General features: G+C 38.9%; 1 protein-coding gene across 4 annotated transcripts in view; it reads left to right on the top strand.

Moving 5' to 3' along the window:
• The window catches only part of LOC5564326, a 293574-nt gene that overhangs the window by 62904 nt on the left and 213578 nt on the right, over positions 1-17092 (top strand). For all 4 annotated transcript variants that reach the window (XM_021853179.1, XM_021853178.1, XM_021853176.1 and 1 more), the window contains 2 exons: positions 14732-16056; positions 16126-16219. In XM_021853179.1, coding sequence (XP_021708871.1) covers positions 14738-16056; positions 16126-16219 — 1413 coding nt within the window. In that variant the 5' untranslated portion in view covers positions 14732-14737. The remainder of the gene's footprint in view (positions 1-14731; positions 16057-16125; positions 16220-17092) is intronic.

Genomic DNA, 17092 nt, shown 5'->3' with positions numbered 1-17092 from the left:
ATTGTATCATGACTTCCTCCAGATATTTTTCCATTAATTCTTCCTCCGATTTCGCCAGTTGTCACTCTGGGTCCGCGGTGCCCAAAGTGCGGCCCGCGGGCCGCACGTGTCGTCTAGATCTCCCGAATGTGACAAACTTCGTACAATATTTCGCCAGGAGGCTTTACTACCCCAAAAGTTATCATGAATGGCACACTTATCTATTCGGATAACTATCTTCGATCAGCGATACATGCGATTGAAAAATGAGCCTGAGCATCACTGCTCTGGGTAATCCTACAAAGATTCGTACATGCGTTATTGCTAGAAAAGCCACTACGGTTTGTTCCAGCGTTTTTGAAGAAATTGTTTTAGAGGTTTTTCCTAAAAACCCAACAAGAGTTTGCCAATAGGGTCCTAAAGGCCTGTCCCAATTTTAATGCCAAACGCTTAAGTTTAGGCCAAAAACACATGTCTACTCAATTTTTTAATATTTTTCTTTTGTTCAGGACCAAAAAACATTTTTTTTAGATTTTGTCACATTCCTTGGCTTAAACACAAATTTTGGGTGTATTTTGCTTTCCGTGTCCCTTCCGAAATGTCAGATAGGAACAATCCCAATGTTAAAACTAAAAGCCCTGTGGTGTTTTTGTCGATAAAGCAAACGTCAAACATGATCAAAAGTGTCAAGGTTCATTTATGGACCCAATTTTTAAATTAAAGTTTAAATATGATGTAGTCGTTATTTGAGCGGGAAAAATTGCTAAAATAGTTGCAGTAACATGCTCATCTGTGTCAATAAATAAAAACAAGATTTCATTAAGGCTAAGTAGCCCGTCATTCGTTTTGGCAACAATGATGACTTTTCAGCTTGCATTTTAAAGTGATAGAACTCAGTCTTGATAGTTTATATTGACTTGAAAAAGTATCACTGTACGCGCTAACATGCATAAAGTATGCTGATACTTTTTCAGCTGTGTCAGTGCAAAACCAACTGATTTTCTTTGATTCGAAATCGTGAGATGAATTAGCAACAATCATCAACGACGCATACAAATTTCAATGACGGCCTACTTCGCCTTAAACATTTTAGGACCCAATTGGTCCAGTTATTCCATGCATTTTCACAAGAATTCCTTCATTAGTTTCCCACGGTTTCTCCCAAGTGTTGCTCCAAAAATGTATGCAGGAATTATTCGAGGAATTTCTGCAGGGATTATTACAGGACTACTTAAATAAATTTGACCTGAGATTTCCTTCAGAAATTCTTCTATGAATTCATCCAATCTATTTGGGACTGGACGATAATTTGGCTTTGTGAAGATTAGAATTGTGAAGATGCGAATTGTTTACAGCTCTTTCATCAAATACATAATTTCCATATTAAAGCTAATAATGCACACATTTTTTTATTCCAAAAGTCCAATTGGTCGGTGTTCAGACAGACTGAACCAAGTGCTTTTTAATGATTTTAAGAAAAGTTACCCCAGGCATTCGAAAAATCAAAATATTCGCATTATTTGCTGTGAAAATAGAACTTAAACAAACAGAATTGATGGAGTCCTTCAAGTACCTTAATAACACTAGAAAACCATGTAGTCCGGTCTGTCTGAACACCGACCAATTAAGGGGTCATCCAAAAATCACGTCCATGATTTGGGTAAAGGGGGGGTTTTTGAAAGTATGACAGTGCATGTATTAGGTATTGGAAAAAAGCGTGACAGAGGGGGGAGGGGGGTCTAGAAATCCAAAAAAACGATAATAGGTTACTTAAGGATTTTCTTTAGAAATACCTCCCGAATTAATTCAAAATCTTCTCTGAAAATTTCTGAAAATAAATCCTTTACATTTCCCTGGAGACATTCGTGGAAGAATGCCTAGAGAAATTTTTCGATCACTTCCTTTGAAAATTTCTCAAAGAATTATTGAAGAAGTTCATTAGGGATTTTTGGAGTAATTTCTTAGGGTAACCTTAGAGAAATTCCGGGTTTAAATCTTTATACTGAACAACAATTTTGTTAAAAACCTAGGAAATTCTGGGTAAGCATCCCTAAAAAATACTGGGTAATTTTTTTAAAAAGTTTCAAACGCGAATCTCAGACGAAGTCTTAGGGATATCGATGGAAAAAAACCTTTGATAAATTCTTAGATGACTTAGGAATGTCTGAAAAAGGATCTTTGGAGAGATTCCTGATGGAATCTTCATACCTTCATACCTTTCGGATTTATATTTGAAGCACAGAAGACTTTGGGACAAATATGTATTTTTCTTTTTATTAACATTACGTACCCAGAGCTTGCTTCTCAGCTTGGTATCGTAAGCTGTGTTTAATCGAAGCTAGATATTTTCATCATGGCCTGGCAGCTACGGCGTTTACCACTAGAGAAATTCAATACGAACAGTAATACTTATCGAGGAGTTCCAAAAAAAGTCACAGAAATATTCTTGGAGAAATGTCTGGTCAGATTACACTACGTAACAAAAATAACATTTTTGCGTGTATAATAGATCAATTTATGTGTCTCTAGTACAGCGGTTTTCATATCATGCTCTGCGACGCCTCAGCAGGTGCTCCGTTTAAAAAAAAATGTATTAATACCCTGAAATATCTCAACTTTTTGCTTTAAAATACGCTTCTAATTATACCAACCTTCTTCTTCTTCTTGGCATTAATGTCCCCACTGGGACAGAGCCTGCGTCTCAGGTTAGTGTTCTTATGAGCACTTCCACAGTTATTAACTGAGAGCTTTCTATGCCAAAGTTGCCATTTTCGCATTTGTATATCGTGTGGCAGGTACGATGATACTCTATGCCCAGGGAAGTCAAGGAAATTTCCATTACGCAAAGATCCTGGACCGACCGGGAATTGAACCCAGACACCTTCAGCATGGCTTTGCTTTGTAGCCGCGGACTCTAACCACCCGGCTAAGGAAGGCCCCTATTATACCAACCTAAGCCATACATAAAACTTTCAAAAGTAAAGAGTCGGATCCTATTTTGGCAGTTTCAGCAGGGTTTTCTTTTATTTAAGGTACTGAGCCCATATTTGGTCACCGACGCATATGCATATTGAAGCACTTCTAATTGCAATTGCAAAATTTGACCCAATTCGGCCGGACAAAAAACCCCCTCGCCAAAGTGAACCATGAAAGCCATCAAGCAGTTCTGCACCCTTCAAATTTAGAAAACAAAACAACCGACTACGCTGAAAATTTGATTGATTACTAACTCGTTAGTTCGATCGATAGATTTTCATTTAATATTACCTTATGATGTTTCCGACGTTATGATGGATCTCGATCATTGTTCAGTTTTCAACAAAATCGTTCTAAATTTGGGATAAGCTTTTGTAATTGGAAGGTTCAAAAAAATCTGTCCTGGAAATTTTTTTCCACACATTTCGTGTTAGCTTCAAGATAGGGGTTTCTGGAATTGGATAAACAATTTGAAGTTGAAAAATCCCCCCATACTTTATTTTGAAACTTTCAGGGTTTAGAAGTTTTGTCGGGATACTTACCCTCGTCGAAAAAAATCTGAGTTACATATATTTTGATACCGTGACACAAAGATACGAATATTTCACAAGATTTATCAAAATTATCCGTGCATGCTGAACTTGTAGTTGATCCATTAAAAAACATTGATGAAACTCGCTTAGTTTACTAATTATTTCGTTTTGAAGCCACTAATTTTGAAATATTTGACGTGAAATCAAATATAGTTTCGTTAAGATGTCCAATTGTTGCATTTTATGCCTAAAACATAAAAGCGAATTAAAGAGTTGATTAAAGCATGTAAAAAAGTCCAGATTTCAAACGAATTGGTGATGAAGAACAGGTGCTCCTCGCAGCAATTTATTTTCAAAAAGTAGTAGATTAGGGGTTGCTAAATCTGATACAGTTCTCAGAAATGTTCCAGCACGTCACAATTTTAAGCTACAGGTCGCCAAAGTTGTGTAAAACACTGGTGTCATTGATGTTTACATGTCAAAGTTTTTAGTGATCTAATCCACCCAGCATGCTAAATAGGACTTCAACTTACATTTAAAATATAATTTTATTAAAATTGCACGATTAAATTAATTTGTTCAACATGCTTGCAGTCTCCACACAAAATTCTTCGTTCCTTTTATATGGAAAAATACAATAGTTTTCTTTACCATCAAAAATAACTTTTGAGCATCGAAATGTTTATGAACTTTGTTGATAAGTTTTGTTTAACATATAAAATTTGAATTCTGTGACAAATTTAGCAAATAAATTGACATACAAGTTGGTAAACTTGGCTTGGCTAAAATCGTCAAATTCTGCATTTCCAACAGCCAATATCTCAAAAACTAGACTGGCACTGATATTTTTGAAAACCTCAATGGATTCAGCAACCCTATATTTAGTAAATAGCGGTATTTTTGTGCTTGAGACAAAAAGTTTTCCGGTTTCTGAGAAGTTAAATTTTGTTTCTCCTTGTTCTTGTTTAGTCTCTTTTTGATTCTTGCATGATCTTATAGGGTGTCAATGCTAGTAATGGACCCCTTAGTAGCTGAAATTCATTCTCGATGCCTTTCCGCAATTATATATCAGGTAGATATGCGTTTTGTAGAGTCTAATAACAAGTTCAATGTCTTTACTTAACAGTACACCCATGCAACATACAAAATCATACGATTTTCCCAGAGAAATATACATTTGAAAAACTGTTGTCCGAATGCCTATAATGTCCAGAATAGGATTGTTTACAAATTTGACGTTGCGTATTATGGACCCTCCATTTGATTCCCATGTAATCCGGCTCGCTGCCGACGAGCCTATTATGGACCCACCTGAAAATGCGTATTATGGACCCTCTTGTGTGGTTTCATTTACAAAACTGTTCAAATATCTGTATTAATGCGCCTCAAACCAAATATTTTGCCTGAAACTGCTGACTAACAATGCAATCGAAGTTCCCCCGGTGGATTTTCATAGGAATAAGGTTGCTTTGAGTGTTAATTGTATGTTTTTCTGTAGGGGGTCCGTAATACGCAAAGGGTCCATAACCGGCATCGTCTCCCTATGTTTTCCTGTTTGGTCTCTTTTCCATGCAAGAGGTCTCTAAAGTTCCCTCTTTCTATAAATTCTCTCGCTACCAGTCATGCAGTTTAACACATTATATCCTAAGCAACGTTCTTCCGTTACTTTGTATGTTTATTTTGGAACCACTTTCCAGTCGCTATTTTGATCATTTTAGTAACCATTCACTATCATTTTTCAGTCTGAGGCCGCTACCAGCCCTGTTGAATGTGATCAAACACCCGCTGACTATTGGAGATGATTACATGCGATGCACATGGATCGCGTTTTCTGCAGAAGCGTAACTTTTTCGACCAATCGCGTCATTCAAAGTGTGATTTTTTTTTCTGCGCTGTCTGTCGATCGATTATAGAGACGTCCCCTCAAACACAGGCAGTGAATTGCATTGTCAGCTGCTTCGCGTTTGGACGGAGACCGGTTTGTGTTTCCATTTTCGGTAGACGATGCATAAAATGTGACTCGATTATTGTTATTATGCTGAAACAGCTTTCGCATACCGATGGAGAAGTGCAGACTTGGCCGTTGGTCGTTGGGAACATTACACCTTTTGTTTTTTTTAGAGTCGTTGCTTATTTGTGCGTTTCACGACGTTAATGATGATATCGTTCCATGAGGTATGGATACCGTTTGTCTTCTTGTTCGAGTCAAAAAATGATGAAAGCTTATTATGGAAACTTTTTGCTTCTGTTGGAAGCCAGTGGAGCTTATTTTAAGCTCGAGGGTCATAGGAAGGTAATCGTAAAACATGAATAATTCTTTCACATTCTCTTGATCAGGCATTGCAGAATTCGTGCTCAATTGATTTCGAAGCACGATCAAAGCATGCGAAGAAAAACAACGTATCTGTGTCAGTCCATGATCGGTAATGTTTCGCAAGTAACAAGCTTGATAAAAAAACAGCAGTGTAGAAGGCCCCAAAGAGAGCGAATTTAAAAACCATTTTTGTCGCTTATTTAGCTTTGAGAGTGATGTTTTACTTTACTGGTATTACAAACAATCCAATAGTGCTCCCAGGTTTTGGAGCTTGTTTAGATGTGTTTCATCATACGCTGTTATAACCCAGATATAATCAAAGCTGTAGCAGTATACGATCCTCTGAACGGGTTGCGGATCATTATCGTTACAGAGAGCAATAAGTGAGAGATACTCTCTGGTTTCTCAGTATTCAACCCCTGGACTTGCTGTCCAAGTACATTGAAAAGCCCACGAAGGCCCCTTTAACGTACCTCCTTTCAGTTCTCGGTACCACGAATACCGACCAGGGACATCCAATTTACACCTTTTTCCGCTGTCGAGACAGAGCTCACGCCCGTCCGACAACTTGAGAGCTTCCTGTTGAGTCTCATTGCTGTCAGTGAAGTGCCAGGTAATCAGAGAGGGAGCACGAACTGAAAATATCCCACGTACCTAGCTAGTAAACTGTCCAAGATAGCGCGCACTGCACTGACTGGTGTCAGCGAATCAGAAATTCGAGAATGCACTCCATTCAGCAAATCTACTCCATGAATGTGTCGCGCTACTGGCAAACGTGCGAAATGTTTCTGCCGTTTCTTTTTAGCTAAGCTTAGCTTGCAGTTTTATATCAGCTTGGACTAAATTGGAAGGAGCTTTTGCGTGACGAACGGTATGACGTTAAGACAAGGAGCGGTGGAGAGCGGAAACGACGTATTAGGTACGCGTGTACCTTTCCATAGAGAAGCAACAGATAAATTGGGGAACGGCGAAGGAGGGAGAGTCAAGTGGGAGGATGAACGTGAAAAGAAAAGTAACAACAAGCACAAATAAACAAACCTACGTCTGGGGTCTGGGCGTTATGTAGCCAGCAACGATTGAAAAGAGCATGAGCTGCGAGAAAAATTTGATAGGCACGGCATTATGCGGCGGAAAAGAAACGATTTAATATGACCGGCTGTCATTTCAAATGGGCGGTGGCGGCAATTTGGTCTGTGATTGGGGACGGTTCAAATATGACGTCCATCGTTTTTCGGGATTCCTAGACCCCCCCTCCCCCCTGTGTCACGCTTTTTCCAATACCTAATACACGCACTGTCACACTTTCATAGACCCCCCCCTCCCCTAAATGATGGACGTCATTTTTGGATGACCCCTTGACGGCTGCGATCCATTTACCCAGCAGGGGCAATGGAGTTGTGGGATTTTATGTAGTTTTCTGATAACGATACATGGCATTTTGTTCGAAATTCTGGAATTTTGTATTAGCAGCTCCACCAGTACCATCCGTGAATCGACTATTGATCATTTTGGAAGTATGAACGTAACTATTCTCGACCACACTCATATTTTTTAATATATTTGTTGATAGTTATACTAGGAATGTTAAATGTTAACAGGTAGAAAGGCAATGATTAACTGCATACCAAGAAAATTACATCCATATAAAGAACTACCAACTTAGCCTGCTTATGTTTCCACTTGCAACCATGTAGAGTGTAGAGTAAAAAAAAATAATCATGGAATAAATGCGAATTTCAATGCGCGACAGTACTTTGTACGTCGAATTAAGCATGAGCATCCCTCTTGATTGGTAAACATCAGTAGGGTGATGTGCTAGTATCCATCGTAATAAGCATTATTCTGTGAGAACTGCAGTTTTCCCAGTATTGCAGTGAATGATGCTGAAACAAACCGATGCCAAAAAAATCTTTCTCAAAACGGCTTTAACAATGTACAATAAGATTTTGATAAATCTTGATCTCTTTTTTGGAAATAATGCAAAGAAAATGCATCTTGTCGTATTCTTAATCCGTCGTATCGTTTTCATTTCTGTCGCAATCAGTTTCCAGATTCGTCTCGCAACTTACGGCTCACTGTGATATAGTTAGTGGTCAAAACACAACATATCAACGCTATAATAAATTTTTTTACTAGATTATATAGATTTACGAGCATCTCCCTCCATTCCTTCAGCATGATGGAATATACTAATTTCCTTTAAAATTCATTGATCGCCATCAAAATTCAGCCCAAACATATGAACACAATTCCTTTTGACCGTACAGTTATGGCATTTGCTCGAAGTGCAGCGAAAACAACACTATCAAAGGAACCTTATTTTTACGTCGAGCATCGCACACACATTGATGCCCACAAGCTTGTTTTTCTCAGAGTACGTTTTTCTGTCAGTACGACGGATTGAACTTTGTTTACATTCTCAATGTTACGCGGTCGTTGAGGAAATTTCATATAATTTCGTGAATTATAGAACTTTTACAGCGTGTAATTGGAATGAAATCCTTCAGTGAAGAAGTACGAAGGTTTTCCATAGTGAAAATTAGTGCCCGCCAAAGTAACTTGTATCATAAAGTGGTGTGACTGGTGTCGATCGTTAAGCATTTCTCTCAAATCGTGTTTGTCCATGCGATTTCGGCGAAAAAGTGCAAAGTGGATAATTGAATTGAAATTATTTAACGAAATACAGTAGTTTTATTGTATTTTTGGTGTACAAGTGTACAAACCATAACAGTTTTCACAAAATTACACTTAGAAAATGAATCTATGTTGCATGTAAGTTGGAATATCCGCCGTAGTGGAACATTTTAAGTTTGCTTAGACGAATAATAGCGCTTACGGCGAAGTAGAACGGAACCCTGCTTTTCTATTTATATTTTTCTTCGTTCTCCCATACCACAAATAAAAAGTAGGGTTGGTAGCGAGTCACTTGGTCGACCCTGACACGAGACTCGCGAGGACGGTCTTACTGAGTTTTTTTTTCTTATTCCACTCTGTGTTTTCATTAATCATGCGCAAGCCATTCAAACCCTCACATGAACATCTCAGCAATAAATTACTGCGTTTGCATCACATCGAAGCATAAATGAGCTTTTAAATTTCATGTCAGAAAGTGTAGCAGACATTAGAAACATTTTGGTCATTCAATTTGAACACAATTTTTTCTAGCAGTGGCAACCGTTGTTAGTTTGCTTGTCTCGCAGGAAACCATTTTCAAGATGCACACTTTAAATAATTCACACAAAGCTTCTGCAGTTTGATGCTGGCAATAAGTTCAATAAGTCAGCTGAATTAGATAGTTTCTGATCGTATGTTAGTTAAAAATATAAATCGTAGGTTCAAAAAGGTAGAATTTTTTCTCTGTTCTATGGTAAGTTTCTGTTCAATATTTCTCAGACAAAATCGCTAGTTGTGATTAATTGTTGTTGCGGAATAAGATAGTTACTTACAACAAAAGTATAAGAGGACAATGGGTGGTATGAATAAAATGTAGTAAAGTTGAGTTTACTACATTATCGGTAGTAAACGCTATATGTGAAACATGAGTGGACCATGGTTGTGTCATTTCTCTTTCTACACCTTTCGAACATACTACAAACAACGCGTTGCTATGAATAAAGGTAGCATTTACTACAAAGCTACTGGTAGTTAGCTTCAGAGGTTGCTACTCATGCTTTCAGATTGTTGAAATAAATGGAATAATTAAAATTTGAGTAAATATCATGGGAAAACGCTTTGATATTTTGAAGCCAGCTTTGATATTTTGAAAGGTATGTGGAGATTTCCGTAGAAATTTTGATATTTCGAGAAGAATTTTGAGAATCCTTAGGAATTCTCGGATGTCGGATGGGTTTCAGCTAATTATAAAGTGATTCTTAACTTTGTGTGAAGGTTCTGACATCCCAGATTCTCTGATTTTCTTTGGAATTTTGGAATACCTATAGCTATTCTGGGTTTCCGATAGGTATTCTAGATTTTTTATAACAATTCTGGGATTATTTTGGGAATATTGTAAATCCGCACGCTATGTCTGAACCAAACAATTATCAAAATCGAATGTACATCGGATTTTTTTCTCGCTAGAGATCATTATTTGGTCTATATTTTCATAATCGGAAGGTTTTAAAATATTCTATCGGAGAAATTTTTTCCATACATTTTGTATGGGCGGAAATGCGTCGAAAACTGGATTTTCATGGAATTTAGTATGAAAAATGGCTAAAAAGTGCAAAAAATCAAAATTTCACCGATGGAATATTTTAAAACTTTCCGATTATGAAAATATAACCCAAATACTAAACTCTAGCGAGAAAAAATCCGATGTACATTCGATTTTTATAATCGTCTGGTTCAGACATAGCGTGATCCGGTATTTGATCTAACTATTAATCTTTTGAATTTATTCGGGTATCTTCAAGACGGTATTTCTGTAAGAATCTCTGAGATATAAGTAAGATACCTGCAAACTCTGGTCCGAATCTTTGGAATTCTTGTAAACTTTAGATCCCTTTGATTTCCAGTTCCGTTGGGATTTCAGACGAAATCTTCAATTAAAGTATAAACCTTCGAATTTCTGAATGTCTTCTTCTTTCTGGCGTTACGTCCCAGCTGGGACAAAGCCTGCTTCTCAGATTAGTGTTCTTATGAGCACTTCCACAGTTATTAACTGAGAGCTTTCTTTGCCGATTGACCATTTTTGCATATGTATATCGTTTGGCAGGTACGAAGATACTCTATGCCCTAGGAATCGAGAAAATTTCCTTTACGAAAAGATCCTCGACCAGCGGGTTTCGAACCCACGACCCTCAGCATGGCCATGCTGAACAGCTGCGCGTTTACCGCTACGGCTATCTGGGCCCCTTCTGAATTAAAAAAATGTAAAAGAAAACTCTTAATTCAACCACTATTGTGAGAATTTATTTTTTTTTTCAAAGAATTCCAGGGATACTACCAGGAAACCTACCGAAATAACGAGAATACCACAGAAATACTAAAAATCCCATATCCATCATCGGAGTTCAACATGTTTTTTTTTAATTCACAGAGGAAGCTCAAAATTCTACCGCTATTTCATCAAATTCTCTGTACTGGAATTTTGAAAATGTTCGGAACTTTATAATTCCACAATTGCTGTAATCTCAAGATTCCTTCGTAGGATACAGATTTCTAGCTAAAATTCCAAAATTCTCAGAAAAATCCATGTTGTCAAATCGTTAGAAAATTCACATGCACATAAAGGAAATGGTTATCGCAAATTTACACTTCAAAACGTGTAAAGTTACATAACCTACATGAATTTGTGTTCATGATCGATTACGCGATGAAAAGCGGGAATGTAATAATATTCATATTTTCACATGATTTGTCGTGTGAATATTCTATTTTATTCATGATTTTAAGTGTCACTCACTCTGAATGGAATTTTTTGAATTTTCTTCTCTGAATAGAATTTTGTTAACATGCATCAACAGTCACTGCTCATGTTCGAAAGTAGTAGGTACTACACGTTCGAAAAGTTTTTTATTCATACCAAAAGTGTAGTAAACTTTGTGGATTTAGTTTTTGAGTAGATGCTACATATAGTAAAGTTCAATGCTTTTTATTCATACCGCCCAATGTCTTTGTTGTTGTGTGTTTTTTTTTGACAATTGATTCACTGATAAAGTCACCATTATGTTGCTGTCTGACCGCTACTAGCCCTGAAAAAGCACTCGGATGATCGATTGAAAAAGCTGCTTACATTAATGTTTGAAGAGCTCAAATCCTTTGTAGTTGCTTTACGTTTAGTCGATTACTCACTTCTTTCCAGATCTTTACCTTATCCCACTAACCCAATATCCTTTCCAGGACAACTGTGGAGATGCAGAGGTATACTCGGCCTCTATTAACAACGGTTGTCTAACTAGCATTCCTTCCCTTCCCCGAAGACCGTAAGGACGTGATCATTAATTCCCTGTGCAACTTCGATTGTTCTGGTCAATCACGGAGTAGCAACTATGAATTGTACAGTCATCTATGCTCATGCGCATGCTCAATCGTTTCTTTATACTTGGTTGGTAGAATAACTTCAAAACCAGTTATCACAATAATTTTTGAAAACACTTGTTGTCATTGCTGCAGATATAATAAGCGGGATTCACAAAGTTACATATGGACATTTTTTTCTGGAGAATCCTTGGATAATTTTTTTAGGACTAAATTCTGGTATCATCAATGGGTTTCTTAGATGAATTAATACTGTTTATGTTCAATAGATATTTCTTAAGACATCTTTGGAGATTCAAATAAAGAAATCATGCTAGTTTCATTGAAGAAATTCTTTATATAATTTCTACTGGAAAGAATACCTGAAGAAATTCTGCTAAAAAATTTACTCAAACTATCGTAAAGTAAATTGCTGCGCAAAATTTTGAAGAATTTTCAAAATAATTTACGTGCAAAAAGCGGTTGAGTAATCAAGATACAATTTCTGCCAAAAATCTTAGAATATATCGATGTACAGTATTCCCTACGCAGCTCCTCGACAAGTTTTCCGGGATTATTTCATAGATTTCTCGAGAATGCTTCTGGTGATTGCCCCTAAGATTCTTCCGAAAACACATACATTATTCATGGGCTCTCCTTTCCTTAGATTCGTCTGAAAATTCCTCAAAGATATACTGATACCTTTAGTAATTTTCACAAGGGTCGGCCAGAAAATTTTCTCTGGGTTTATCCCAGAATGTTTAAAGAAAAAATTGCTTTCACCAATTAGGGTGCAGAGCTTCTTGGGCACTTTCATGATTCACTTTGGCATGGGGGTTATTCTTGGCCGAATTGTCAGAAACTTTGCACTTAGAAGCGCATTAATACGACGCATATTGTAGCCAAATATGAACTCTGCTTTCGAAATACCCCACGGACGAAGTGAATCAAAACTGCTAGGATAGGATCCGGCTCCTTAATCATTCCCAAAATAAATTAAAAAATCCCCATGAATGGAGGAGTTGCTTGCTACGACGCTATCCTTACCTTATTGTTCTTGAGATGTTGAACGGCAGTTGGTTTCCATCATCCACTGGGAGAAGTTTCATCTACTGAAAAAAGTAGATGTTTCTCAATTTTAGCGTTACGTAATAAAAGGGCACTGTCTAATGTTGATCCTCATTGTTTGCGCTCTCAGCGCCATTTAGGTGTTCACTGAAGTGCTGCTTCCACCTTTCAAACACTTCAGATTCGCACGTCAATATGCCTTTATCCTTATCATGTACATCTCGGCCCGCGACACAACAATTCCATAAAGATCCACTGAATGTCGAAATTTTGAAAAAAATATGGAAGCACTTTGGTGGGCACGTAGTTTTTAATGAAATTTGAAGTTTCGATATCTTGAGGAATTTTTGGCAAAAATTTCTTTTCTGGCATATCCGCTAGATTCATGGTAAAATCGTATATTTATGAAGATCTTCAATATATATGTCTGTCAGCAGTACTTGACAATATCAAGGACGATGAAAAAATAAAAAACAGACTACGAAAAGTCAAGCTGTTCACACTTAATTACGCATCCTTCTAAATCTGTTCGCAAAGATGTCTACTTCATTGCGTCCGACTAATTTTGCATACTCAAAAAGGTTTTATATAGGAATATTCGATATCTTTACCATACCGCCAATGAACTAACGAAAAAAAAAATCCCCAAGAAATATTATCCCTCCAATCGTTTCCACAAAGGGCTGCAAAGCGCTACAGGTATGCTAAGCAGCCGCTATTCGTTTAATAAGGCGACCGTATAAACACTCCATTGAATACAATGTTCCATCGCGAGCCGTGAACGAGCCGAACGGTAATACGTCGTAAAAAAGTGCTTCGTCTGATTTTAATTCCATTTTATGCTTCTGATGCGCACGCTAGACCCAAAACGAGACGCGAGGGAGCTGTGGTCTGATTGAGGTGAGCTAACCTCAAGACAGGAAAAATCTAAAACATGATTAAAGCTGTTCGAGCTTTTCCCTTCGCGTTTCGCGTGTTTCTCGTTGGTCCTCCAACCCGACTAAGAGCCGCTTCCATGTCTGTCCGTAACGAAACTTGTTTTAGTTTTCGTTTTCTAGGGTCGTGTCGTCATCGCTCGCTGCTGTGCTTGGCTCAGTGCTACAGTGACGGACAAAACTTTAGGATAACGTCACTGAAAAATGTCATATTCGCTGAAAATTTTCGCATATTTCAGAATTTCGCGTTTATAAGTTTATTTAAGTACAGGTATTGCAGGATTCATTCTCATGTAATTTCGAAACACGATCAAAGTTAGTAAAGAAAAACATCGCATCTTAATCGGTCCATTATTGGCAATATTTCGTAAGTTGTGACAAGCTTGATAAATGGCAGCAGCGAACGAGAAGAAAGAGTGATGATAAAACCCATTTATCTCGCTTATTTACCTGTTATGTCTGTTAGTCCCATGGTTGTTTCCTTGTATAAGAGCAACTAATCTGGCGATTCTGGAATAGCAACCACGGGTGGTCAATCGAACTGAAGCTCAAGTTCAATGTGTTATTCGTATGATTACAGCAGTTTAGCCATTTGGAATAATACAACAATTCATCAATTACAAAATAAAGGTGTATGTGGTCTCAAAGTTTCGTCAATCACTGTATGTGTTGTTGCAATTTCTGTCTCGTACAAAGTCACTAGTTTCTTCGTGTAGCTCAAAAGGAGCCCACTATTTACACATAGATTAAATCTACACGGGTAAATAAATATTTGCCCCGGCCTTTCCGCCATTGCCTGATGCATTGCATTTGAGCTTTGCCGGGATTTACTTTGCGGTGGTGCCCTTGGAGTAAAAGACGCCATGTGGCCGACGCCGGACGTGTCAAATATCAATATTCAATCATTTGCTCTCAAACAGCTTTTAACGCCTTTCCTTTTCCCTCTTTCTCTATTCCCACAACAGATTATTATGGAAAAGGCGAAAGCCTACATCAAAAACGAATTACGTGGGGGCTCCTTGACATCGCATTCGGAGCCCCCGGCAACCAGTCAGCAACAGCATCATCCAGCACAATCCCTGCACCACCAACCGTCGCCAACACCTCAACAGCAAGCTGCCAATTACGATGATCCCTCCACAATCTGCTACGTATGCGGTGCCCGTGGTGCCCAGGATCAGTTCTACCTCCGGGTGCGGTCAAATCCGGAGCGCCCAAATGAGCCATACTTTCCCCTGCTCGAAACGCACACCCCTCCGAATGGCGTTCCCCAGTGGACACCCGCCCAGCTAGGGGTGCGTGCGTGCAATCTCTGCTTCACAGCCCTGGTCAAACAATGGGAATACCACGAACGGGAGGGTAAACCCATCACAGAGAGATTGTACTGGCTCAAAAGGAACGATGGAAAAAGTTTCATTGGTGCCGAAATGTCCACCCAGGGCGAATATGCCACTCAGGTGCTCGGTCTAAATCCGGAACACGTGCCTACCAGTGGCCGATCGCTAACGCCTCAGTCGCAACATATGAGTTCTTATGGTAGAATCGAAAGTCCCAATAGTTTAGCAAGGCCTCGGTCACAGGACCATCCCGGAGCGGTTGGTCCTCTGCCTCAACATTACCAAGTAGCTAGAAATGAAAGTCCAATCCGGTCTAGCTCGCGGAACGAATCACCGCAGGGCAAAACCGAACCATACCATCCAACCAAGCGGTACATCGAAAATCACATAAACAATAGCGGAAGCTGTAGTCAACAGGGTTCGAGGCCTTCCAGTCGAAACGAAAAAAGTGTCACACCGAGGCCTATGTCGAGAGAAAACCCCTCACCGGTGGCGGTAGTTCCCAGCACAACGACATCCGCCATTACTCAGCCGGCAACGGCGTCACCAGTGCTGGCTGGTCGGTTCGATGGCATGAAAATGTCCTCGTTCGCCCACCACAAACTGAAAATTGGTAATTACGCCAACTCACTGGCAGCATCGGTACCGGTCTCCTCGGTTGCCACACCGTCTGCCAACAACGCGAACGATAACAAATCAACTTCGTCCACATCGTCATCGACGCATCGGTTGGAGGAGGAAAGTGCACTGGATTTGCGGAACCTCCCGATGCCCGGCGCGACCGATATTCTGGACCTGTCGATGCCGGACAAAAACTCGGTGACGGAAGTGTGCTACGTGTGCGGGGATGAACAGAGGCGGGGCAGCTTGGTGGAAATTTCCACCGTCAAGCCAAAGGATGGCAAGGACCAGGAGAAACCGTACTTTCCGATTTTCGACGAGACGCATGCTAGGTAAGCGTGACCTAATCTGCATTGCGGTGTGGTTTTTTGGTGCTAATGTGATTCATTTTTGTATTTTAGACCCGCCCGTTCGCGACCGAAAGATCCAAAGGGTATGGTGCAAGCGTGCAAAACTTGCCACAACTATCTGATCAACCAGTGGCATGCGTTTAATGTAAGTTTCTCTTTTGAAATGATTATTTGTTACATTGTCGATTATTGGGGACTTTGGAGGGTTTGACGCGCTCAACTTGTTTGATAGCCACGCTTCTACACATCAAAATCTATAGTTTATTGCTATTGGTCTTAAAGAGGGCTGGTGAACATACGACCAGAAGGCCGCATCTGGCCCACGGCTTTATGAATCATTCAACATCAGGACTTCAGATAGACTTAACTGAATGTCAATTTAGTCTAAATAGAAGTTATTGCAAAAAGGCTAAATTTCCAAACATAATTGCATTTCATTCATTGAATCAGCTTCAATTCTCACAGAATCCTAAGCATAAATTTGATCTAATCCTGGAAGTGATTCTCGTAAGATTATCTAAACTGCCGTGAATCGCAAGTCAGTCCCATCTGCATTTTCGTCAAAATTGAGTTGAGTTCAGTTTTCAACATACCTTCCAATGCTCTTTCAGCTGCACCAATGAAATAATATGACTTGTCGGAAAAATTAGGTAAAAACAGCAAGTCAAATTGTCCTATAATGAAAAGTAAGCGCATATCAGTCCCACTACAGACTTTTGCAGCGTGGAAAACAAAAAATGGAACCTATTTTGATCATCTTTATATTTTTCTCGGAAAGATATCGTAGTGAAAAGCAAGTTGTGAAAGTTTCATTAAGATTGAAACATGTTCCAATCCTCCGGAATTTTTTGAATATTTGTATGGAAAACGAGTTTAAAAACTTCACAGCCCATTTTCTCAATGCGTACATTTTACAGATGGAACAGACTTGCGATTCACGGCAGTAAAAATAGGCACAATTTTCCACAAAATCTTGAACAGGACTCTCAAAGATTCTTACAGAAGCTTCAACAATACT

Source organism: Aedes aegypti, chromosome 3 (assembly GCF_002204515.2).
Source record: "Aedes aegypti strain LVP_AGWG chromosome 3, AaegL5.0 Primary Assembly, whole genome shotgun sequence".
Classification (NCBI taxonomy): domain Eukaryota; kingdom Metazoa; phylum Arthropoda; class Insecta; order Diptera; family Culicidae; genus Aedes; species Aedes aegypti.
This window is presented reverse-complemented; position numbering and strand designations above follow the sequence as displayed.